Raw genomic sequence first — 27317 nt, 5'->3', positions numbered from 1 at the left:
CAACTCTGTGAGAACTATTAGGATATAGGGACTTGGCCAGCTAGTGTGGTAAAGAGTTTACAAAAACAACAACCACACACAATGTCTTATTTTGTAATAACTTTGAATTTAGTGTTTATTAGTTTTCCTCCATCTGTTCTCCATGCAGATACCCCGATACCCCTAGCAGTATTGTTCTAACTGGAAACTATCTTGGCTGGATCTTAAGATTTCAGACCAAGCCTTTCATTAATCCAGTAAAACAAAGGCTGAAGGAATCACCAGGTATCTGAAGCCAACAGTAGTAGACAGCCATTACAGCTGGGCATTATGCAGCTGGTCTCTGGGAAGTTTTTACAACCTAATGTGAGTTTACACCCAGGCATACTAAGAGGATAGCATGTATGTTTATTTCTTCTGTTCTGAAGGTTGCGGCTTGATCTTCTTGACAGCTTCAAGGACAGCATCAAGGCTCACTTTGTCTCCAAATTCTTTCTCACGGTGCTCTAGCAGAACTCCCTAAAATAAGAGGAGAAATATGGATCAGGGATACACCTTCTCAAAAGTTTCCAAACCATTTATAATGTACAAGACTGTTAACTCTCTAATTTTAACACACAAAGAATTTGATTACAAAGGCCATATAATGAAAATCTTTTATTTTTTTCAAATAGGGAACATTTTGAGCCCTAACCAGGAAATTTTAAAATAAAACAGGACTCTTGCAAAGTACTCAGTCCAATAAAGAGCATGATGTACAGCTTCTAAAGAGATACTTTCCCTCTTGATTACATATGGGTAATGTTATCAAGTATTAAGTCTTATAAGCAAAATATAAGCATCTTGTAATTCTTCGATATTCCCATTTTAGCCCAGATCACTTTCCAGTTCCAGACATTCCACTTCTCTCTTTTAAATTGTGTCATAACTTTGTGAGGTTCCTTAACTATTGCTGCTTGTACATTTTTACTAAATGTCTCAGACTGCCCATTTCAGGAAAGAACCGTTGTTCACTAGTACTCTCTTCACCATACTCATGATCTTAACCTGTCAATACCTCTTGCATTGTTTGGTCATATTTTCTGGTGTTCTGAAGTTTATTTCTTTCATTTTTATTGTACCTTCCCATTCAAAACAATGCTCATGGAGGCTAACACCACTAAACTAATTAAACAATAGAATTATTGAAATATCAAAAGCAAGCAGAATTTAATAATCACAGAGAGTTTAAAGAGCCAGACTGAAAGGATGTATCTCAACATCCTACCTAAAAATAAAGGGAGTTTGAACTCAAGAAAGAGAGAGTATGAACTCCGCAATCTGGGAGCAACAAAGGAGGAAACCCTGTGCTGATGTATTTTTAAGAAAGCTTCTTCTGAAATTCTTAGCATCCAGACAGGTTCTTAAAGAGAAACTCAGGGGCTAAACACACTGGCATCAGGGTGAAGCAGGGGCGTGGTGAATGCCCACCACCCACCCCAAGTCTGCCCCAATGGCAGTGTCATGCCACTTGCCTGACAGGCAGCATCATGCCACTTCTTTGGCACAGCATTTAGATGTGATGTGCCAAAGAAACATGGAAAAGCTGCTGCCGCAGCAGCACAGGTACCTTTCTGCCACTCTAAAAAGGAGTGGCATTTTGCTGGCTCTTTTTGGCATTGCAGAGTGCTGGATCGGGGCCGTGGCGTGCAGTTGCTGTGGGCCTGATCCAGCATTGAAAGGGACAGCATCAAGCCGCTGCTTCGGGGCCGTCTGTTTTGCCCCTCAGTTCTCCCAAAAAGCCAGACACAAACTCTTTAAGAGTTTGAAAGGTTAAGCCAAAACTCCTTTCAGTACTGGAGTAATATGATCCCAATACCATACACTAGTTAGCATCCTAGCTGCCAGGTTTTGCAACAATTAAAGCTTCTAGGCCAGTGGTTCTCAACATTCCTAATGCTGCGACCCCTTAATACAATTCTTCATGTTGTGGTGACTCCAACCATAAAATTGTGGTGTCTCGGTTCCTAAGACCATCGGAAATATGTGTTTTCTGGTGGTGTTAGGCAACTCCTGTGAAAGGGCCGTTTGACCCCCCAAAGGGGTTGCGACCCACAGGTTGAGAACTGCTGTTCTAGGCGCACTTCGACAATAGCTACAGGTAGACCACGCTGCAATACTCAAGATGCAATGTAACTAAGGTGTCGATGATTACTACCAAATCAGATTGACTCAAGGTCATAGCTGTTTTATTAAACAATGGTGTATGAAATAATTCCTTGCCATTGCTCCTGCCTGAGAGTCCAGAGGCAGCACGGGGTCTTGGAGTACTCCTAGACTGCATCCAGCTCTTCCAGGGCAGGGCGCCACCATACCCAACTTCTGTGCTACATTTTCTGCTGAACAGCAGTATCTCTGACCAAGAAACTGGGCTAGTTCTGCTACATTATATATACAAAAAATATAATCCTACAAAATGTAAAAAACAAAACAAAACAAAACAAAAACAAAAACCCAAACCCCAAAACAAGAACATTCAATTTTGCACTCCCTACCATGTACCTGTTTTCCAGGACCAACTACAAAAACTCCTCCAAGAACAAAGCCTTCTCCATCCAAGTTGCCAGTATATCCACTCTTCCATGCACGGAAGAAATTCCTCCACACACTGCAGCGAATAAAGCCCATGAACAACATCTTTCTTTTCTGAGGTCCATAGAATTGTTTCTGCAGAATGAGATGAGAAACACTCAGCCAAAAGTACTCTATGAGATTTTCTTAAAGAACTAAAATGACATTTACTGACAAGAATTATGTGGAATAAAGACAGATATTGTTATCATCTGCAAATTTCACTTTAAATAGAATGTTAATTTCAGCAGAGATTACCCTGGGCTAGAATAGTTTGGCAGCTTGAAACAAAGTTAGGTTCACTATGAATATGTCATATGTCAATTGCCATTCCACAGGACTGCAGACACAGTATATGTACTGGACCCAAAGAAGCCGAAACCCTGGAAATCTTGGATTTTGTGCAAAAATCCCAAAACAAGTTTCTAGCCCTTATGACTGCAAAGATAAGCATTAAAATCCATATACTGTGGCTCCTTAAAGACTAAAAAATTATTAAGGCATAGGCTTTCATGGGAAGCAGCTAGCTCAATTGCTTATCTCAGAAGCTTATGCTATAACTATTTGTTTTTAAGGGGTCCCAGAATTCTGAAGAAGAGATCCTACATCAATCTAACAATCATTGCCACAATGCTCATGGGAGATGGCAGAGTTTCTCTGCCTGGTTGACCCCCCCATCCCACCCTTTTCAGCTGTGCAAGAACAACTGGGGGTCACCGGATTGATTTCTGTCTCTTTGGTTACCAACTGGCTGCTCCTTTCTCCCTCAATACTCATAAGCAGCCAGAACCAGTTCGGACACACTGCCACTGCTGATCAATGGCCAGAGAAAGACAACTGTTTGAGTAAGGGTCTGGAGAAAGGAGGTCCAAAGTAGTACATATAGCCATAAAACCGCTCAGATATACATCGCCAGCTAGATGCTTCCCTGAGTCTGCTGCAGCAAAAACAACAAACACACTCTTTGAACATTTCTGAAAAGTATGCAGGAGATGCCTGCAAAAATTTCAGTAACCAAAGGAATAGTTGCATAAAACCCCCAGTGTTTTGCAGCATGTTGCTTCAAATGTTGTAACTCCAGCAGGCTCCTTAATCCATCCACTTTCCTTGTAGGTATAATGAAGAAATCTGCACAGACACTAATCAAAGTAGAAGGGGATGAATGGGATGGAATCATATATTGAGTTTGCATGTGTGATAAATTGTAGGAGCCAGATCAAAGCTTGGAAGATAAAACTTTTTGTGGAATACAACCTCAAAAATTTCCCAGCCAGCAGTGCCATTAGGTAGAAGATTCTCAGACTTGCAGTGCAAAACATTTCTAAGCTCTGGGCATGTATAGGTATTATAATGTAAGGTATGGAAAACAAGATCATAATTACCACAAAAGGTGGGGAGGGGAGGACATTTTCATCTTATCCAAATCAAAACCCTACAAATCTACCTCTTTGTAAAACAGCTTCTCTCACCTTGAAACATGCAAACAAACCTCACAAGGCACATCTGCTATTAATAAACCAAAGAGATGAACCACAGGTCCCCACCCAATTACTTCTGGCTGCAATGTTTCTATTTTTAGCTGCTCCTTTTGGAAGACAGGGTGCCTTACAAGAACACAATCCAATTCCAACAAAAGATTAAAATGATGAAGAGAACCAAATAGTTGTCCTAGTTCTTCTCTTCAGCTATGCCTGTTTATAGGAAAATCATGCAAGTACATGCCAGTACTTCAAAGCTAAACTGTATAGCACCATTAACGATTCATAAATAGTAATGCGAAAGCCAATTAACCTCTTAAGTAGTAGCTAAAAGCAGTTAAGCTCTTCTACATGCCAGCATCTTTTCTGTCCTCCAGCTATAGCAGAAGGGACTTGAGGAAATGTATGAAGAGTAAACATTTATAAACTGCATCTCTTACTACAATGGCTCTGCTGATGATGGTGACTATTCCATGCATGCACACAATGGGATTTCACAGGTGGCAATCACAGATTAACATAAATAGATTTGATTTCTGAGGCTGCTGAAAAACTGATAATCTAGAGCAATGGCACAAAAAATGTGCCCATAAGCTGGATAGCAAGCGTGACACTCTTTGTAGCAGGATGAAATGCTACTGCTTATAGCCTGGGTATTTTCCTGCTTATTTGATCTAATTCTATCCTGTATTATTACCTATTGCTTTATATGTATTTTGTAGAATGTACACCATTGGCAGGTTTCATTTTTATCCATTTTATTATTTGTATGTACAGTACTGTGCAAATCTACAGCACTATATAAATAATAATAATAATAATAATAATAATAATAATAATAATAATAATTAATGCAAATGTTACCCAGAATGCTGACTTGTCACATTTGTCTCTCTTCCACATTTACAAGGGCCAGTTTAAGTAAGAATAGATTTTAAGTCTTGAATATTTATATCTGTTTAGATAAGAGAAGCTCAGTTTCTAATGTAACTTCCCACTCATTCACACATACTCTCTCACATACACTCAGACTGAACACAAATCAACAGTTAAATTTACCTTTTCATCCAGAAATATTTCCCCTTTGAAATATGGCTGAAAATCCGCCACTTCAGTCCCAATGTTCTCTTTCACAACAGCATATAGACGGACGCCCAGCTGGTCAAGCTGAGGCTTCAGAGAGGACAGCTCAGCAGCCTCCTAAAAATGATACAAGAGCTCTGAGTTATGTGGCTATAGTCTATGCCCATTCTTGTTTCAGAGTGGTCAGCACTGCTCCATTAAAAGATGAGCTGCAATTTAATTTAATTTAATTTAAAAGTTTGGAATTCAGGTTGAAATGGCATCACAGCCGGATAGGTGGAATGGTGTTTTAGAACTGGAGCTCTAGTTTGGTACAGGTAAATATCTAAGGAACAGGTTCTTCTCAGTGATGATGTCTCAACTGTAGAACTCTTTCAGAGCCACAGACTATCTCTTTTTCTGTGTTTAGACAGCTGGTAAAGATTTTTTTTCTGCTAGCCTGCAATCTGTGACCTCATTTTTAATCTTTAGTTTTGCCATTTGCTCTAAGATTTAATAAAGTTTTTTTTAGTTTTACTATTCAAATCAATCATTTAAATAATTTATCACATTACATTCCTTCTTATTGTAATAAGACCAACCAATTCAACAGAGGATCAGGCTTCACATGTGTATTTTGATCCTTATATCTTCTTAGGCTGTAGAATTGCACTTCATAAACTAAAGAAAGCTAGCCTCCAAATTAATGCAGGATTTAGCAGCTGAAGAGTCTCCCCACTGTATCAAGACACCCTACAGTATCTCCACAATTAATATTCAAGAGTCCAGCACAGAACAATAGGGAGAAGGCAGTTATAGGAGAAACATTAACACGTTCCCAACACAGCCTGGCCTGTTGACATTCCCTATTACATTTCTTTTAAACTGACTAAAAAGGAGGAGCAGAAACAAATGCGATGAATAAAAATATCAAGAATCCAGAATGAAATTATTTAACAGAGCACAATTGGCAACATGCTTAGGGTCCACAGATGTACTTGCAGGATTGGACCAAATATGCATATAAGACCAGCTGTAAAGGATTAGACTAAAGACTTATCCTGGTTGCTTTCAATCCAGTCAAGTAAAACTAGAGTACAATATCATCCTCCCATTCTTGTTCCCCAGAACTATTAAGAGACAAGCTACTCCAAAAGATGGAAGCAAGAGACAGCCATCCTAATTAGTAGTCAGTATTTATCCATTACTTTATATCAATTCTCTTTGAATCTATTTGATTTTCATTCTGGTGACCCACAAAAGAGTGGGTCTCTTACAAAATGAGAGATACCAGTACTTTAAAAGCTATGGGACAAAGAGGCAGAGAGTAGCTTTTTCAAATTGGCACCAGACCACATCTTGTAAATGTAATTCAGGGCCATGGCTGGAGAGAAGACACTGCTATAAGACAGTCCTCAAGCACACTGCTTTATAATCCACAGTATGGCAGAAGTAGCTACAAAAGGCACATACTGTATTTCTTTTGCCTCCATATGAACTTGCAAGTGAAAAAAGAACTCTATTAAGGCCAACATAAAGATTTAAAAAAAAAACTTTCCCCAGTTGATTTTACATTGGACATAGTTTTTTTTAAATGACTTCTCTACAGCAAAGCTTCCGTGACGACTGAAGCCAGTGTATATGCAATGCTAGACAGTGTGAAATTGCTTAAGTGTTATAACCAGATCAGCCCACTGAGGCTGGCTCTCAGCGCAGGGCAGACGAATCGTTCCCAGTTCAGCCTGGGGCTTTCTGTTTGTAAAGCAGGTGTTGTACTCATTGAGCTACAGCTCTTCCCTAAGGGGCTGGCTTTATGATCAAACCACAAACAGGTATGGAAAGCACATATAAAGATTCACAAGTAAAAAAAAGAAACAAGTCTTCACATGCTTATTGATGGTTGTATTTTATTCTTTGAAAATAGCATAAAACCTTTTAAAAGAATAAAATACAACCATCAATAAGCATGTGAAGACTTGTTGCCTGTGGCATTATGTTTAAACAGGGCCCCAGTGATTATAGAGGTTAACATTGACACACCAGAACTGTATCTAGCCAGAACCACATATCCCTAACATACACATAATGATGAGAGCCTTATTCAAATACAAACCTGGAATGGAGTGTGATAATCAGGGAACAGCCTTATATTGAGTCAGACCATTGGCCTTTCTACACCAGTACCTCTGACTGGCAGCAATGTCATTCCCAAGCTTTAGACAAGAGTCTTTCCTATCAATATTGGTGATCCCTGGGGGTTGTAAATCCATGTACTATCCAGACCTGAAACTACTGAGCTTTCAAAATCAGCACGATTGCTGTTTCAGGGTGGTGGGTAGATGGCAGAATGTTGCTTGAAGTAAGAAATATTAGCACAATCATGTTCAGATCTCTTATCATTTGGGGTCTCATACAAATCCGTGGCTGCATCTGCACTTCAGAATTAATGCGGTTTGACACTGCTTTAACTGCCATGGCTCAATGCTATGGGATTCTGGGATCTTTAGTTTTATGAAACATTTAGCCTTTTCTGTCACAAAGCTGTGGTGCCACAAGAAACAACAAATTCCAGGATTCCATAAGATGGAGCCATGAGAGTTAAAGCAGTGTCAAAGTATGTTAATTCTGCAGTATGACAGCAGCCTATGTCTCATTGTCCTTCCAGCTCTGTAATTTCAAGTATTCTTGATCCATCCCTTCTATGATACATACAGAAGTTTCAGTTGTTAAGAGACAACATTTAGAGGGCCAAATGTGTTCCTTAAGGCAGAAGGAGGGAAATGCAGCTCATGGGCTGTATGGAGCTGCAGGGCCATTTCTGTGGCTCCTTGGGGTTCACATTTAAAAAAAAAAAAATGCTCAAAGGCCCTCTAGGGTGCAATTTCGCCACATCCCTCCCCTGAGATATTTCATGCCTGGAGAGGCCTTTTCTCTCATAGGACATAACTTTGAAGATGACTTCTGGTTCACTTCCCATTATAAAATTTGTTTTCCTTGGCCTAAAATGACCCAAGGGTATCCCAAAATATGGTAGAGGGGATTTGGATGCACTCTGGGGAAAAACCATATTTCTGAATTTTTATTTGTGAGGTTGGGTTACAGACTTCTCAGGTCTCCTAGGGGTCCGACGTAGCTTCTTAATCCCTTACAGATCCCACCCCAGCACTACAAGCTAGAATCTTTTTTAAAGAAGGGGGTCATGACAACAACAACAATGACAATAACAACAACAACTACAACCACTTCTAGGACAGTTCTTATCCCTACCCTAGAGGCTTTTTCAGTGGGATACTTCTTTTCTCCCCAAGGGGACCTCACTTGATCACCTTTGATCTAGTGTAGCAAGTGAAAACTAAAAATGTATCTCTGCATCTAATCTAGAAGCTTCTTGAAATAACAGCTGGTTAAACTTGACCATTTGTTCTCCAGAGATACCCACAAAGAAACACTCATAGTACCTCTCTGCATAAAAATCATCCAGGTCGACGCACTGCCATGATGACAGCGCCATTCTTCTTCCACAGCTCCTCTGCTTTGAAGGTTCTTTGCTCTCCTTGGAAATAAACAACAATATAGGTTGCAGTACATCTCACTGACTGAGGCAGGATTTTGTTAGAAAACATATTTATTGTCATGTACTAGGTTGTTTTCATTTTATTTATTGGAAACTATCCAATTGACAAGATCCATGAGCCACCAAAGGCGAACTGAATCCTTTCATCCACCTAAACCATCATGTCACAAGCTCACGAATTATACCAGAACAGCAGAGAATGGCCAAATCTTTTACTGGAAAGGAAACTGCACTTTATTTCAGAAATATGGAGTAAAGGCTAACAAAACACATACAGAGAGACAGAAAATAAGGAGTGCTCCAAAGCTACAAATCTGTCTCACAGAAACAGATAATACATAATCTATAAATCTTTAGCCATACCAAAAAGATTAAATGTTTAAAAAAATGTTTTGCAACATCAAAAGGTTTTAAGAAACAATAATTTACAAACCTTGTAACACCTCTTGCTATTATTTATTTTCTCTCTCTGTTAGATGGAAAAATCCACAATTTATCTCTAAATGGTGACCTTTTTTTGTAGTCATCACATATTTTGAGAACTGTCTTTTAACAAGTAAGTCAATAAAAATGTACTGTATATTATCAAATAATTCCTGTTTGCCATGCTACTGCTTTAAGTAGACATTTCTGGCTAAGTGCTATATGGCTATATTTTGCTCAGAGGAAAAGAAAGAGAATGTCTCTTGAGTTATCCAGTTCTTCCTTAATGCCTTTCAGTGGAGTTCTTTCAACTCAAGCATTTTGGGCTGCAGCTAATAGGGACTATACATCTTTATGTGCAGTCCATGGGAGCCAGTATCGTGCAATGGTTTGAAAATCGAACTCTGATCCTGGCTGACCTTGGCTAAGTCACAGATTCAGCCCCCAAAAACCCCCAGGATAAGGAGTTTTCTTTAGAAAATGACTTGAAGGCACAGAACAACAACAAACACCTCCATGTCATCTGTGATGCCAAGAACCCTTAGAAGCCTGGGGAAACTGCACTTCAATGATCATCTTTACCACTCCCCAACACTTCCCTTTGGTGCTGTTAGAGGAGAAATATGGGGACCAGCCCAATATCATTTGGTCTGATGAGAAAGACCCTCCTGCCCTGTGAACTATAGTTGACCCAGGCTGCTTTGGATCCTTGGGATGCAGTACAGTAAGTGCCAGCAGTGATGGTTCCTGTATTGCTATGTACTTTATATGTATTAGCCTATTAGCCCCACCTCCTTTCCCTTCTCTTTTTATGTCATGTCTTTTTAGATTGTAAGCCTGAGGGCAGGGAACCGTCTAATTAAAAAGATTGTATGTACAGCACTGTGTACATTTACAGCGCTTTATAAATAAAGGTTAATAATAATAATAATAATAATAATAATGGTTCATGCTGCTCTTTTTTTAGTCTATTAATTTTGATTTCATTTTCTATGTATTAAGCTTGTTTTTTTTGTTTACCAAAAACAAAGTATTAAGCATTGACAATTTCATTTCAATGTTTAATTCATACTGTGTGTGTTGTGTGTTATAGTTTTAATCTGAATTCATTCATGCTTTATAAAATTATTTTCTTCTCCTCCCTCCTCTTCTCAAATGTGACATACTTTGGCAAGTGGTGTTTGTTGTGAACTCCTTTGAGCACAGCTTGCTGTGGAAAAACTTCATACAAAAATAAAAACCCCTAACTTATTATGTAGTTTCACCCCAGGACAGCTTCCAGAACATACTGTACCTCTTTCCTAAAAAAAAACAGTTCACGGAAGCACCCCAAAGTCTTACCTGCTCCAATAGTCTTCAGATCTATTTCCTCCAGAAAATCCAGTGAGGCCTTTTCTGCTTTAGATAGAAATAAATCTGTATTGGCAAGGATTATCCCTGTCACAGCAGCCCCAATGGCTCCAAGCCCAATGGTCCACATTGCCACAGAGAAGGACTCCACTTCCAGCTGTGAGCACATGTCTAGAAACAAAGGAAAACAGACTTCATTAATGAAGCAAATGAACAGAAATGACAAAGTTTCCAAATTAGAGGATTAGAAGAAGCTAGTCTTATCCAGAGTACTGAAGTGATGATCTTGTCAAAAAGGTACTGAGGTTCAAGGAACTCCCTACTCAGACCCACTGCTTGCATTCTCCAAGAAAATATCATCAAACTACTGCTTGGCTGCATGGATCAAAAAGCATTTCAGGACTAGGACTGGGTATTGGTCTGATCTATCTGCTTACCACTCCATGTATTCAAGACCAATGTTGCACCTGCATTTTTATCTTGCAGCTTAGGGCCAGCAAGTAAGGTGGTTTTTCCTTGATGTAAAGGTAAAGGTAACAATTTCTCCTTTCACAAGGTTGTCAAGTTATGTCCGACTGTAGGGGGCGGTGCTCATCTCCATTACTAAGCCGAAGACTCAGTGTTGTCAAAGATGACTCTGACCATGTGGCCAGCATGACTGCACAGAACACTTCCCACTGAAGTGGCACCTATTTAGCTACTTGCATTTTTACATGCTTTCAAACTGCTTTCCTTGATGCTTTCCGCTAAAGAGCTAATTTCTAGACCTTATAGATCTTCAAGGCATGCAAGCAATAGTTGCTGAAGTCTTTGGAAATTTCAGGGTGGCTGTGTAATCATCATCATCATCATCTACCATTTGATTTCTTACCTTCTCCAAGGCTTGAGGTGGGGTACAACCTCAATTAAAACATATAAAACTATTTATAACCACTAACTGATGGTGGGTCTTTAGTGCCTAACTGGGTCCTCCAACTCATTCATGACAAGGTGAATATTGTGGCCTATCAATGAAAATGGACTCTTTCAGCACATAATTTCATTTTTAACATGAAATGCACGTAGTCCCAAATGTAGAGAGGTATTCTTTGTATATTCATATCCAATTCCCTTACTGAAGTCCAGAGTGGTCTTCAATGGGCACAGGAAGTGGGGAGAAGCATAGGACCTGATTCGGAGCTATTATGTGGCATGATAGAATGGATTTTTCTAGTCACACTGTCAGTGGCTAAATAAATGTAGAGGTTTATCTACTCATTTCATAGGGCTCTTTAGGATATGTGCATGCTCATCATATGATAAGTTCAGTATCACCTCCCAATTCCTCTATTATACTGCTGAAATCAGGGCCTATATGAGGGGGGGTTCAGCCAATACATTAGTCCAGGAACCAGAGAGCTAAGAATGGGCCCATTAATTTTGACAACTTCCTCCTTTAAAAAAATGCCCTCCCAGCCCTCTTCCACTGCATTATTTTGCAAAGGTTAGCAAATATGTAGCTCTTTGGTTATTTCCTCAGCTTTTTATTAGGTCCTGTCAATTTTTACTATGAAACAAATGGATTGTTTCACTTTGTGAAACGGTGTATATTCATTTAGACTTCTGAATTCTGATTGTTGATCATAGCCTGCACTGACACTGTAGCCAGGAAGGCCTCTATTTCATATATAATATAGATTTACTTGTGTCCTTTAGAAGCAAATTTGAGAAGTTCTTGTTAAATCACCCATTTAGACTGTATCTTCACGAACTAGGATGGCAAAAATGACAGGAAAAAAAGAGGCAAAGAAGAAAATCGTGTTCCATTATGCTTTCCTAATCGTACACCAAAAGGAGGAAAAATATCTTTAAAATGTTATGTTATACCATCATATTTATTGAACATATTTAATTGAGAATTTAAGTCCAATTGAATTTAAGAACCATTTGGACTTTAAAGCCTCAATTTTGGAAGACCCAGGGCCCAAAAGTGGGCTTGCTCTGCCTTCCAAATTTTCTCTTGGAGGCTCTGCCTGAAATGAAGAAAGAGATAATGTACTGTATGTCTAAAAGGCAGTAACCTCTGTTTATTTCTGGTCATCACAACACAGTTTAGGTGTAAAAATTACTTAATTGAAGTTTATATCTTTTGCAGCTGGCACTGGTTCGTGGATCTCAAGAATGGGGGCGGGGAACATTAGATCCCACATACCTGATATTGACTTTAAAGGGAACACAATGAACTGAATGCCACCTCTCTGGGTCAAGCAAAATATAAGATGCCTACTATCAGTGATCTGATATGAAGAAAAGCAATGTCCATCCACTTGTCAGTGAGGCTCTTGGGAATCAATGAGAATCTTTCCCTGAGCCAAAGTTTCAGTAGCAGTTATATCAATGGCACCACTGTGAAGGAAACTTTTGTACTCATTTGTTACCCCATTGCTACATTCAGCAATGATTATGCTAGGCTCCCTATAACCTACAACATAGTTTCAAAGGGAATTGAGTCATAAGCTTTTTCACACCTGACCTTGGAAGCTCCACTATCTTGTTTGCGTAATATTCCAAAGAAAGGCATCACAGCATTTTGCAAGTTGCATGTCATGGAGCAAGAATTCTCAGACCTTATCACTGTGAACTCCAGATTTTAAAACATACACATGTGCACACAGACAACCTGGAGACACCATAGTTATGATAAACATGAAAAGGAGTCAAGCACAAGAGCAGGGGTAGGCAACCTGCGGCCCGCGGGCTGGATGTGGCCCGGCAAGGCCTTGGGACCGGGCCCAGCCCGGTCCTGCCGCCAATTGCCGCCGGGGCCTTTGGGGGGCAATTGTCTATAGAAGCCTCAGAAACATGCATTTATATTAACATTTTTTAAAAAAATCAGCAAATTTTTTCACGTGTCCTCCATTTTTTTTTAAAAAAAAGTGCCTTCCATTTGAAAATTTTGTCCTACATTTGTCCTGGTTTATTTATATATTTAATTTTTTTTTTTGAAAAAAAATATTTAATTATTTATTTTTTGGCTTCGGCCCTCCAGTTGTCTGAGGGACAGCAACCCGGCCCCTGGCTCAAATAGGTTGCCTACCCCTGCACTAGAGAGCATTCATTTTACTATCGAAAGGAGAGGGCTGAAACACACGAAGGTTGTTAGGACAGATTTTTAAAACAAAGGACATACAATGTAAAGTCGAAGGCTTTCATGGCTGGTATCCATAGTTTTTTGTGGGTTTTTGGGCTATGTGGCCATGTTCCAGAGAAGTTTGTTCCTGACATTTTGCCAGCATCTGTGGTGACTCTGAATGGTTTCCCATTTGCATTTTATGAGCCCTTATTTTGCTATTCCTCAGGACTGGTACCCAAATTTTGTTCACTTTAAGGGTTTCTTCTTTCCGGTTGAACACCTGGACAATTTCAACCAGAAAGAAGAAACCCTTAAAGTGAACAAAATTTGGCTACCAGTCCTCAGTAACAGCAAAATAAGGATTCAGCAAATGCAAATAGGAAACCATTCAGAGCCGGGGCTTTCCCAGCAGATAATGATCATCAATTAACAGACATTAATCCTCTTTGGCATTAGCCTCCCATCAGCACAGAATAATACACAGGCAAATCACTCCTGCATTCCTAGGCTCACACAGTATCTATACACCCAACTTTTTCCAGGCAAAGCATTCTCTGAAGATGCCAGCCACAGATGCTGGCGAAACATCAGGAAGAAACTTCTCTGGAACATGGCCACATAGCCCGAAAAACCCACAAAAAACAAAGGACATACAAGTTGGTAATATAAGCAAACACACAATCCAATTATAAGGAGGTCCAATTATCTGGAAGAAATGAAATGGCAGAAATGGCAGCTTGCATTTCAGTTTATTTATTTGGCATAGATCTGAGTTCCTCCAGGATGAGACTGAAAAGAAAGCAAAATAACTTAAAATGAGCAAGGTTCGCAGTACTATCTAACCACAATATACCAGAGGATATTAAAATTGGCAGTCCCTGCATCTGGTTTTGGAGTGGGGGGGGGGATTAAACCAGGGTTTTCTGCATTAATTTTAATTTTTAATGGAAAAAAAATTTTGGGTTGTTATATTAATACAAGTTGAGTCTCCTTTATCCAAAATGCTTAGGACTAGAAGTGGTGTAGATTTGGGATCACCCCCCCCCCCCCGATTTTGGAATATTTGCATATACATAATGAAATGTCTTGGAGATGCATCCCAAGTCTAAACATGGTATTAATTTATGTTTCATATATACCTTATATACACATATTTTTAATAATGACATGCATGAACCAGTTTGTATACAGAAACCGTAAGAAAGCAAAGATGTCACTATTTCAGCCACCCATGTGGACAATTTTGGATTTTTTGTATTTCAAATTTTGGAATTCCAGATATGGGATATACTCAAACTGTATTGTGAAACATCATTTTATGTATTAGAAAGTTTGATCAACCATTTTTAAATGCTTTCTAACAGGCTTTTACTGAAACATGATTATTGTTAAACAAGATTAACTTGGAGCATTCAATGGGAACAATGTAGAAGTCATTTTCAGATGCTTCACAGTTAAGAATTACAAGACAGGAACCGATGAAGAGCATGAAGCTAACAACCAGGCCCCATGATCCATTTGATCTGTCAACCCCTGTTGTTCCAATTAGTATATCTGTCTTGTAACCTGTCGAACAGAACTGAAGAGGAACAGAATTGAAGAAGAGAAGGAACAAAATATAGAGAGAATGGCCCCAAATGTGAGTAGTGGGTTTATAGTTTTAATTTTACCATTGAAAAGACAAAGTGGTACCAATTCCAAATGGCCTCACGTCTTGCATTCAAGACTACAATGGATCATCTTAGTTTGTCATTTCTGTAACATCTTGCAATTGAAGATTCACATGACTCAGTGCCAAAGCACACACTTTGGTTCCCTCCTTCATCAGTTCTAGTAAAACAGTTCAGATGGTAGCATTAGGAAAGAGCTCTGCATGAAGCGATGAAGACAAACTACTAGTCAAGGTCTGGCTAAATGACACAGCTGAGCTGGTACAAGACAACACTTTCTTATGTGAAATATCTGCAGAGGTTAGTGCAGCTTTGTTACCATTGCTTCACTTGTACTTATTATGGTATTAAGACTATAGGGAAGTAAATCTCCATAAATTTCATTCTCACAGACAAGAATAATTTTACCATTCTTCTCCTTGCTGTGAGAAACACTGCAGATTGGGGCTTATCTGCTGGACATAGTAGCAACAACAATTGCACATGGATTTGTATGTTTGCACATAAAAGAGCATCTTCTGCACAGATATGTCATTTTCTGCGAGAAAATCATGTTTTCTATGCAGATAATCTTGTTTTTTGCATAGAGAATACCACGTTTTTCCCCACTTTAAGTCCTCATCTCCCCTGTATTCTTCCTCCATTTTATACCTATAATTCTTTTCAGTTATTCATTCTATCCCTATACATTTCTACATCTCCAAATGGCCAAACAAGAAAAGAACAGAACAATGGGAGATTGTAAATCAGGCCTCCCAATCTTTTTTAAAAAGGGGGGGGCGGGTATTTTAACTCTAGAGGCCCCTTTGCTTAGGGCCCTTTCACACTCGACAATTTAACTGTCATAACAGCATCCCACAGAAACCTGGGATTGGTAGTTTGGTGGAGCCATCAAAGCTCTGGCTAAGAGTTGTGAATGCCCATCCCTAAACTGCCACTCCCAGGATGTGATGTTGCCATGACAGTTACAGAGAAATCATAGCACTATCATCGTATGGTGTGAAAGTGTCCTCAGACTTGGGAAATGAGGGGAGACTAAGGAGTTTATCACATGGGAGGAATTTCTCTTAATTTCAAATGAAAAGAAAGTGGGGCCAGAACGCATTCACGTGAATTCGTTAGTTCAGCGAATTTACGTGAATTCGAATTGCATTTGAACTGACTTCCCATTGCCCGAAAATAGCTTGCTATTGCCCTAAATTGCATGTGATCACTGCTCACACAATAACGTGAAACCCCATGATTGCGTTTGGATTGCCATTGGATTATACTTCCAATTTCCCTTGTCTGATAACGTCCCAAACCTTTTCCCCATGCCATTTCCCAGCTTCATCCCTTCTCCTCCAAATATTAGTCATGTTGGAATAACATGCAAATGCTGTATCATTTCAACAAAATATGTCCATCTACTTGGTTAACACATTGTTCTTTTTTTAAAAAAAACAACAATACAAATAAGCAATGAGTAAATTAAGACCTCCTGCAATTATCAACTATGCAAACTATATCTTGTGACCTATGATACAAAGCATACCAGATTGTGCAATTTGTGCTTTTGTGTGTACTGTGCATTTATCACACTGTCATCACTTAAGACATGTACAGTATCTTTCTCAATCACCAAATGCAGATGTTTATTAAACAGTCAACACACAAATAAGCAAAACAGAGGAGATAACCCCAAAGAACAATCTACTTTTCATTTTAAAATATATTAAACATGCTTTAGCACCAAAGCTTGGGAAAAGAGTTTCTGGATTTAGTTTTGTTTTTACTACAACTCCTAGAATCCCCATTGGCCATACTGGTTGGGAGATTCTGCAAGTTGTGGATGGGAGGAAACATCCACCCCAAGCTCTAAAAAGCACCAAATTGTGTTACTGAGGTGGCAGGCCCTTAGGGGCTCAGTTATGACTCCAAATACATTAAGGTGAATACACTTACCAGCATCCACACAGCTAGAAAGTCTGCAGACACAGGGAGATCCTGGAATCCATCAGAAGAGACCAAGAGTCCTCTCCTCTAACCGAGGAAAGCAGCTACTGTGTGAAAAGGCTCATGCTGTCAGGAGGATTTTAATTCTCCTCCTCAAAGCCAAGAACATGGGCAGGATCGGGCACCTTGCCAGCCAGAAAAGTCCTTGGGGCTAAGCGCAAGCAAATCACTCCAAAGATTTTTACTCAACACATATAATGTTGAAACAAGGATGGGGCATTAGGAGATTGGGCAAGAGTTCCCAGTTTTCTCTTCAAGGTTAGATGAAGTGATTATGGTTAGGGTACGTTAGTTTTGGTTCCAAAAGCTAAACATAGTCTGTAGGCACTTTGGAAGATGCCACACTTATCACAGACTTGCAGATAAGCTCAGAGATGTGACTAAACCATAGAAAGCATTTGTTAAGCCTGATAGAGCACAGGCAGACATCTATATCTGTAGCCATGGACAACATATTAAGACCATAGGCACGTGGGCACTCCCAGAAGGTTCTCTCACTTTCACAACAGCTAACATAGAAAACAGAGGTGAGATAGAAATCATGCTGCTGTCATGTGTCCCTTCAAAGCCATATTGGTAACCCCTGAGTCCGCCCTCTCACTAATAAATAAATAAATAAATAAATAAATATTTTAAAACCCTGAAAACAAAAACAAAAAAGAAAATACAGTCGGCCCTTCTTATACACGGATTTTTTATACATGGATTTAAGCATACATGGTTTGAAAATGTTCCAAAAAAGTATAAATTTACCTTGATTTTCCATTTTTTATTAGGGACACCATTTTGCTATGTCATTATACTTAATGGGACTTGAGGATACACGGATTTTGTTATACGCGGGGGATCTTGGAACCAAACCCCAGCATATAACAAGGATCCACTGTAGAGACAAAACTCTCCTGGAGTGGCTTATTTTCCTTTGCAGGCCCACGTTTTATTTACAGTGGGCCCTTAGCAGCTGCTAGGCTTTGGTTCCAGGATCTCTCCCCCAGCAATGGATATCAAAATATCCTTCCTGGAGGGGTGAACCCAGAAGGTGGATCTGGGGAACTACTGCTCGACCCCCTGGCCACTGGTCTATAGGTTTCTTCAAGGTTCTGTGTCATCCCCCATGCTATTTAATATTTACATGAAACTGCTGGGAGAGGTTGTCTGGAGTTTTGGCGTGCGGTGCCGTCAATATGCAGATGACACTCAGCTCTACTACTCCTTTCCATCTCAATCCAAGGAAGCTGTCCTGGTTCTAAACCAGTGCCTGTAATGGACTGGATGAAGGTAAACAAGTTGAAACTTAATCCAGACAAGACAAAGGGGCACATGGTGAGTGGGAAGGCATATCAAGGAACAGAGATCCAGCCTCTGTTAGATGGGGTTAGACTCCCCCTGAAAACGCAGGTTCGCAGTTCGGCGGTACTCCTGGAGGCCCAGGTCTCTGCAGTGACCAGGTGTCCTTTTACACAGCTAAAGCATCTTCTCCAGCTGCACACATTCCCTGAAACACAGGATCTGTCCTCGGTGGTACATGCTTTGGTTACATCCCATTTGTACTACTGTAACAGGCTGTATGTGGAGCTGCTTTTGAAGAGTGTTTGGAAACTTCAGCTGGTCCAAAGAGCTGCAGCCAGGCTAACTGGGGCAGGTTACAGAGACCACACAATGCCCCTGTTGAAACAGCTCCATTGGCTGTCGGTTTGTTTTGAGGCACAATTCAAAATGCTGGTTATGACCTTTAAGCCCAATATGGGTCAGGCCCACACTATTTGGCAAACCATATCTTACTGTATGAACCGGTCCTGGCTCTTAGATCCTATAGAGAGGCCCTTCTCTCCGTTCCACTACCATCACAAGCACAGTTGGTAGAGACGTGAAAGAGGGCCTTCTCAGTGGCTGCCCCTAGACTCTGGAACGCCCTGCCCAGAGACACTAGAATAGCCCCCTCTTTGTTGGCCTTCCGCTGGCAGGCTAAGACTTACCTGTTCAGACAGCCTTTTAAAACAGAATGTTTGTAAAGGACTGACTTGGGATGCTGTTTCATTTAAAAATGTTTTATATACAGTTGCCCCTCCAAGTTTGCGGACTTGAAAATTCATGCAAGGGTGACTGTCATTAATGACAATGGGGCGTCCCCACATGCACACACCCCACTCAAGCCTATAGGGCTTGAATATGCATGAGTTCTGGAACTTGCGGGGGGGGGGGGAGGATCCACTTCAGTGGGAAGGTAACAGCATTTGGTGCAGTCATGCTGGCCAAATGGCCATTGGAGTAGTCCTCAGACAACGCCAGCTCTTTGGCTTAGTAATGGAGATGAGCACTGCCCCTTACAGTCAGTTACAACTAGACATTCATGTCAAGGGACTACCTTTACCTTTTATGTTTATTATTCACCAGAGGTCCTTGAACCTTGCTACTTGCAAAGCTGACAAATCAAAGAATAAACTAACATTCATTCTTCAGCTTACATTTTCTTTCTTCTTTTCGAATGGGGGTGGCAGTTATACAATCCTCTAGTTTTTGTTGGACTGCACTCCTCAGAATCTCTCACCATTGGCCAAAGCTAATGGATCCTGCAGTCCAACAACATCTGGAGGGCCACATGATTCCCAACCATGTTCTAGAAACAGAAAAGTCAGGATCACTTAACATCTTTATGCATTTAGGTCTACATTTAAAAAAAGGTTAGGAGTATGCTTTTATAAAAGATAAACATATGAATGCAGTATAAATAGGTATCACACACACTGCTGCTACCTGTTGAATATAAAAACAATAGCAAATCCATTTGCCTCTATATAATGTGTAAAATTGTATAGTATAGACTTCTTCAACCCAACACACTCCAGAAGTATTGAACTACAATTTAAATTATCACATGCCAGTATGGTCTATGGCCATACTGACTAGAGACAATGGGAGTTGTCATCCAGTACAGCTGGAGGATGCCAGGAAAGGGAAGGTTGGTGTAGCTGATAACAACATTGGGTGCATGTCAGGCAGAGCTAGGCTTCAATCCCTACTGAGCTCTTATGTCCACAGCCAAGGCCTGGACATCAGTCACATTCTCTCCCCTTCTCCCTCACAGGGTTGTTGTTGGCAGTGAAATAATATAGCCACCCACGTGCCATCCTGGGTGACTTGAAGGCTGAGTACAAGACAAACGTGGCAAGTCAAGATAGTCAGAGCTGCTCACCCAGAGCTTCAAATAATTCATCCCCCACAGCACCAACCAGGTAACTTTTGTATCAGCAATCTAATTGGATGCGAGAGTATTAATAACACCCTGCAGATGTGCATTAGTCATAAAAGAGAATGCAAAATCACTCGGCTTACTTTGATCATCCACTTAAGCCTTGAGGAGAACAATTAAGCAGGTCTATTAGCTATTAATTTAACCTTGTTTGCATAATTCACTCACAACCATCATAAATCTAACTGGGTAAAAGATTCTCTTGAGTGTTTTTCCCACACCCTCCCCACCCCTAATAAAGCCCCAATTCTGCAGCTGGAGTAGACCTACAAACACCAGAGATCCAAGGCCAAGTTTAAAACGCACCTAATGTGTATACAGTAAGCATCTACAAGCAAACCACTCCATCTCCAAAACCCACAGATGCACTGGCATTTAAATATCATGTTTATTTCTACAGAACAGCACTTTTTGGCCTACACACAAGCAATCTACACACACCTGGGTCAGGATAGACTGCTTGTTTGCATACCAAGGGCCCCAGGTTCAGTCCTTGACATTTCCAGTTAAAGGATCTCAATGTAGCAAGGCTTCAACTGAGAAAAACTCTGCCTTAGGCCAGTCAGCAGATTGGTCTAGGTCTTCCCAACCAGGCAGTCTCAAGCTGTGCTGGACTCTCATGGTCTTCAGCCATGTCCAAGCTAGCATTTGAACCCAGGTCCAATTCTCTACCACGCTCCAGTTCAAAAAGATCAGTGTAGTGTCAAACTATACGGCTGCAACATCCTGCTCCTGCAACTTAAAACAATAGCCGATTATACAACAATTAAGGATTTAAATCAATAGTGCCATTGGGCTCTTTTAGCCAAGGAGTGGGGAAAACACAGTTCCTATCCATTTTTGCATTCTCCCAAGATCTGCCCCTCAGCACTGTGAAAAAAGCAAAATGTTACCTATTAAGTGCTGTTTTTTCCCCTTGAAGACCACAGATCTTGGCTACCAGAAGCCTCCCAGAAGAACTAATCTGGCTGTAAACACGGTACACAAGGAGATGACTGAAGTAGGGGTTGGGGGAATTATACAACCCTCCAGATGCTGCTGAGCCACAACCACCAGAAACTCTGGCCTCCATAACCAATGGTGAGGAATGCAGAGAGTTGTAGTCCTAAAATATTGGGAATGGGGAAGTCCCACAGGATGTAACCCCCTATTTTAAAGTAAAAAGGGCACTGTTGATCTAGAACACCACTTTGTGCTGCAAATTCAGCAACAGAAATGAAAAGTTGTACCCCGGTGAGTTGTCCTACCAACCTATGCCCTATTGGTAACCAAAAGATAAAAAAGATCATGGGACAGATACTGCAAAACACTTGTTACCTACTTTACTTTGGAAATAATCCACTCGGCATTTGGCACACTTAATATTTGAGTACTTTAAAAAAAATCAGAACTGTCTGACTTAATTTCATTGTGTTTGATTATGAAGAAATATACTGCCTTTAACACAAATACTGAGCTCCCATTTCCAGAAGCAATTGGCTTTGCTGCAATGTAGGAGAAAGAATCTCATGCTACTCTTCTTGGTTAAAGAATGGTAGCAAGTATTAGACTGAGTATAAAGGGATTGGACTGTTTTTAACACACCATGCTTACACAATGGTTTTATACTGCCTCCCAACTGGATTCAGGTCATAAAAGATTTCCTTAATTCCCATTTCTGTTCTCTTTGTGTCCCCAACAAAATCATGTTTTGTTTGGAAAACACATGTGAAAGTTTAGGAAGGAGGGAAAAGGGGGGGGGAATTTAACACAGTTATCGAATTACCATACTCCTATTGTAACCTGTTGTAAAGTAGTCATTTCTAAGTATTAAATTGTAGAAATGAATCCCTCAGTTAGTATTAATTTCATCAATTGGCATTGACTTTCACAAGTAGACAAGCCATCCGGGAAGATTTCGGAGAGTTTTAACTGTACTCTGCAAAACCAAAAAAGATCCAGACTACTAATCTCAACAAAGAATAAGAAAGTGGTTGTGACTCCATATGGCTTTTCTATATGAATACCTATATACAGTATATACCGGTTGAGTATCGCTTATCTGAAATGCTTGTAACCAGAAATGTTGGGATTTGGGAATATATGCATATACATAATGAAATGTCTTGGAGATAAGACCCAAGTCTAAACATGAAATTCATTTATGTTTCATATACACATTATAAACATAACCTTAAAGTAATTTTCTGCACAATATTTTAAATAATGTTGTGAACCAGCAGAAAGGAAAGGTGTCATTATCCCATCCACCCCTCTGGACAATTTTGGACTATGTCAGAATTATGAATTAAAGGATATTTAATCTGTATATATACCTCTATAAGGAGAGAGGGAGCGAGTTGATGTAAAAACAAGCAAAAAGCACCTCTGACAAGTTTGTTCTTGATCCCAGAAGAATGCAATTAATCACTAAAGGTATCTATTTGTTATCATGATTAACAAACAGAACTTAATAAATGAATCAGCAAAACATTTTCAATTTTGTCTTCTTCAGGTGCCTAGCCCAAAAGTGAACTAAATTACCATCTTGGATATGACTCAGTTTTATTTGGGAAAACAGAAGAAGCCAGAAGCCAGCAGGTTTTGCTGATATATTTATTGAGCTCTGTTTGTTGATCACTCCAATATATAATTGTGCATGTTTTCCATTGTTGACATACACAATTAAAAGAGTTTATGTATTTCTTTCCTAAATTTATATTCCCTCTTTCTTCCAATGAACTCATGACAGCATCCATCATTTCTCTCATCACCCATTTTTATCCCCACAATAATCTTCTATATAGATCAGGGTAAAAAATAGTGTGATTTTTGGCCTAAGCTTCCCCAGTGAGTTCAAGGGCTGAGAGGAGATTCAAATTAAAGTCTTTCCAGTTGTACTGGTACTCTAACCAGTATGCCATGCATGCCAATGGGATACCTCTCTTTGCTTCAAAATAAAGGGCAACCATTTGACCATTATGGTGGTTGTAAGGTACATTTAAAAATGTAATCATGATGGCTTTTCTGTCAGGTGGGCAAGTTTTCAACTTGCTACAATTGGTGGTCTTTTTAACAGGACCTGAGAGAGAGGGAATTAGTGGATATTGATGTTTATTTCCAAGTTGTGGGGGAAAAATACACCCATTTTTATGCCCTGGGGTCAATCTGCTGTTAAAGACATAAGAACATTAAATGATACCCAGTTTCATTTGAACTACGCTCCTATCCACCAGCCCACTGACATGTAATATTTGGATTGTATTCTGTTTGTCTCCTAATATTAAACTTTTAAATCTATGTTTATTCCACCTATAAATTGTTTTTCTATTTAAACAAAATACTCAGCGGTGGTAAACAATACAACTTTGATAAGCAAGAAAAACCAAACAACAATGTATACATTTTAGGAGAGCTGGTTCAGCCTTTCTCCATCCTCTCTAGAATATAAAGTTTAGATCTGGGACAAGGAATGTGTGGTCCTCCAGATGTTGCTAGACTTTATTTCCCAGAATCCCAAAACATGGGATTGTGCTAACTACAGGTAATGAAAGTTCAACAAAATTTGTAATGACATTTCAGCTAAGACATATGTTGTAAAAGGAATAATCAAGACCATGCTTTTTTTTTGGGGGGGGGGAATTAAGTGCTAGAGAGAGAAAGTCATTTCAAATTATTACTTGGGAATATTAGGGAGACCAGACATCCACTTTTTCTAGGACATGTACCACATTTCAACCTTCTGTCCAGCAGGAATCCCAAAACATCCTCCATTTTGAGCATGACTAAGAAGCATGAATTTACATTTCTATGAGTGGTCTTAGCTTTTATTTCATCATGAGCCACATTTTTTCTTGAATGCCCTACATTTTGCGGTGCCTTGTCCTCCTTTGCAGTGATGGTATCTGGACCCCATGGGGAATATGCTTTTGGGTCAGCATGGTTAGGGTCACACTTGTAGTCTCATTTTGATCTATTTCATTAGTATTCTGATTCCAACCTGTACTTAAAGACTGAAAGATGAATGCATTAGGAAATACTCCAGCCCTACAAAGTGAATCAACAACATCCTTTGTTGACTGTGCTTAATCCTGTTCCTGTTTACTTAGAAGTAAATCCCACTGCTTTCAGTCTGTAATCCTACTGAGCCAAAACATTTTGGGGAGAAAAGACAGCAAAAGGAAGCTTTTGACCCACAGTAAACTTTTTTGTCCCACACCTTTGCATTCAAAAGACTCCCGTATAAACCAAGCCTAAAACGGATAGAAAGTGGTAGTCTATTTGCTTTGCAGTTATAAGCATATCTCTACTGCTGCAAAAAAATTGTATGATGGTACATGGCGGAGGGTGAGGTGGATTTACACTCAGATACTGTCTCTGGGACCAAACAGACAGACCAAAATAAAGCTGTTTCAAGTCACTTTGGAGGTATGCTGTTTAAATGATACATGCATCTTAAGAGGCCAGAAGCAGCGCCAAAGCAGTGCTCCAGTCCTAAGGACTGGAGCGCAGCTTCTGGTCTCTTAAGATGTCTGTATAATTTAAACAGCATACCTCCAAAGTGACCTGAAGCAGCTTTATTTTGGCCTGTCTGTTTGGCCCCTTAGTTTATAAAAGAAGGGGAAGGAGAGACTTGCATCAATATGCCTGCAATTCAAAGACGCACACTTTCACTTGTAAAGGGCTTTTAAAATGTTAACATTTACTGCTAGGCAATGCCTTTGAAAGGATGTGACTTAGAACATACGGTACGTTATTTCGTGTATATGAAATGCACTTTAGGGGAACCTGGAGTCACTCTAATAATTTTTGAAACAGGATTTTCACCAAATTTGGAAGGTATTTTCGAAGCTGCTTTGCACAACCTATAGGAAAGCATTCAGGGGTAGCCATATAGCAAATCCAGTAACACAAAAAATCGACCAAACAGTGATACCTTTATTGGGCCAGCCAAAATACACACTATACATATGTGCTGTATCTGAAATTCAAGGCTGTGTGTGTGCTGGGAGAGGCGTCAATTATTTCTTCATTCAGATAAAACAGTGTGTTTGCCAGTCAATCTAGCACAATGATGTAGTAGTTTGAGTGTTGGACTACGACTCTGGAAGCCAGGGTTCGATTCCCAGCTCATCCAGTAAACCCACTGGGTGACCTTGGTCGAGTCACATGCTCTCAGCCTCAGGGGAAGGCAATGGCAAACCTCCTCTGAACCAAGGAAACCCCAAGATAGGGTCGCCATAAGTCAGAAATGACTTGAAGGCACCCAACACACACAACAGGAGCAAGCAAGCTTTCACGTTCCTCAGGATTCTTCATAAAGCTAACAAAACAAAAACCTAGGCAAGGAAAGAAAGAAAGTCTGAAAATTAAGCAAGATATTATGGTCGGTTAGGTCTGGATTAGATTCAGTTTCAAGATGGAGACTGCAGACTGCAGGCATTTGTTACTGCTGGGTCATGCAGGTATCAAATAATAGCTGCCCCAGAAAGAGATCTGGAGAACACCAACGCTAGCACTCTTTTAGGGCATTTTAGCTGGTGCATCAAAAAGGGTGCTGAGCTTATTATGGGTAGGTTTTGAATCTCTCCCCCACAGACCTTCTAAGGCAATATCCTTGCACACATCTAAAGGTGACCCTTTCTCGAATAAAGGCCTTCTGACACCTTTGCAAACTCAGTCTGACCCTTGGACTTTCAGTTAGTCTCAGAGGTGCTGCAAGATTCCTCTGCATGCTGATTTTCCAAGGCTAACCCGGCTATGTCTTTGAATTTTACGCTTCTACATTTACTAGACTGCACCAAGGAAGAATGAAAAGCTCCCCCTCTAACCATTCTTTTCCTCTTTCTTTCTTTCTTTCTTTCTCTTTCTTTCTTTCTTCTTTGGCAGGGGGGGAGCGAAAGTCTTGCACATGGAGTGGCTGCTGCAGAGGAGAACATCCCCCCCCTTGTGTCCAAAGAGACCAGGGTTTGAATCCCTGCTTGGCCATGAAAAGCACCAGATGACATTGGGCAAGTGACACTCTCTCATCCTCAGGGGAAGGCATGGCCAAACCCCTTCTGGGGACAAACCTTACCAAGAGAAACCTCATGACAGGTTTGCCTTAGGGTTGCCATGAGTCAGAACCAACTTGGAGGCACACAACAAATGATACACATACAATGATGATCATAATGACTCCTATGGAGATATGCAATCCTCTATCTCCATCTCTATCTTAGGCAAGTCACACTCTCTCAGCCTCAGGGGAAGGCAAAGCAAACACCTCCTCTGAACAAATCTTGCCAAGAAATCTCTAAGCCTTAGAGTTGCTGTAAGTCAGAAATGACTCAGAGGCACACAACACACAACAAATGACACACACACAGAGTGATGACTATGACCACAATGACTCCTATTATGGGGCTTGTAACCAGTGTGGTGAAGGGGTCTGAGCAGTGAGCTATGGCTCTGGAGACTATGGTTGGGATCCTTGCTCAGCCATGGAAACCCACTGGGTGACCTTGGGCAAGTCACACTCTCTCAGCTTCAGAGGGTGGCTATGACAAACTACACCTCCTGTGAACAAACCTTGCCAAGGAAACCCCAGGATAGGGTCAACATAAGTCAGAAAGGACTTGAAAGCACACAGCCACCACCAAAGGATCAAGGCTTGGCTGCTGTGCAGAGCCTGGTACTCACACTCAGAGGAGAGGCCAGAGATGCTGGGGCTGCCTGATCATCCTCCTCCTCCTTCTCACCTGGAAGCCGCCGCCTCTGCTGCAGCTCCAAGACTGTGGCTGCCTGCCTGCGCCAGCCTTTAAAGTCCCCCTGCGCCCAGGGGCGGCTAATCGAG

The 27317-nt window shown here is 40.4% G+C and overlaps 1 protein-coding gene across 3 annotated transcripts; it reads right to left on the bottom strand.

Moving 5' to 3' along the window:
- Positions 1 to 86: 86 nt before the first annotated feature.
- On the bottom strand, positions 87 to 27317 carry PRXL2A (peroxiredoxin like 2A). 3 transcript variants are annotated; one of them, XM_042458030.1, is made up of 6 exons: positions 27164 to 27317; positions 10468 to 10647; positions 8588 to 8682; positions 5127 to 5267; positions 2521 to 2685; positions 87 to 498 (listed from the first exon to the last, which is right to left on the bottom strand). In XM_042458030.1, exons 2-6 carry the CDS (start codon positions 10643 to 10645, stop codon positions 388 to 390), a joined length of 690 nt encoding a protein of 229 aa, XP_042313964.1. In that variant the 5' UTR covers positions 10646 to 10647; positions 27164 to 27317; the 3' UTR covers positions 87 to 387. The 3 variants fall into 3 exon arrangements, with proteins under 3 accessions (XP_042313964.1, XP_042313966.1, XP_042313965.1); XM_042458032.1 differs by having other exon boundaries at positions 27223 to 27243; XM_042458031.1 differs by lacking the exon at positions 27164 to 27317 and adding an exon at positions 17203 to 17353.

The sequence above is a fragment of the Sceloporus undulatus genome, chromosome 3 (assembly GCF_019175285.1).
Source record: "Sceloporus undulatus isolate JIND9_A2432 ecotype Alabama chromosome 3, SceUnd_v1.1, whole genome shotgun sequence".
In the NCBI taxonomy this organism is placed as follows: Eukaryota; Metazoa; Chordata; class Lepidosauria; order Squamata; family Phrynosomatidae; genus Sceloporus; species Sceloporus undulatus.
The sequence above is the reverse complement of the archived record's forward strand: the minus strand, read 5'-3'. Positions and strand labels throughout refer to the sequence as shown.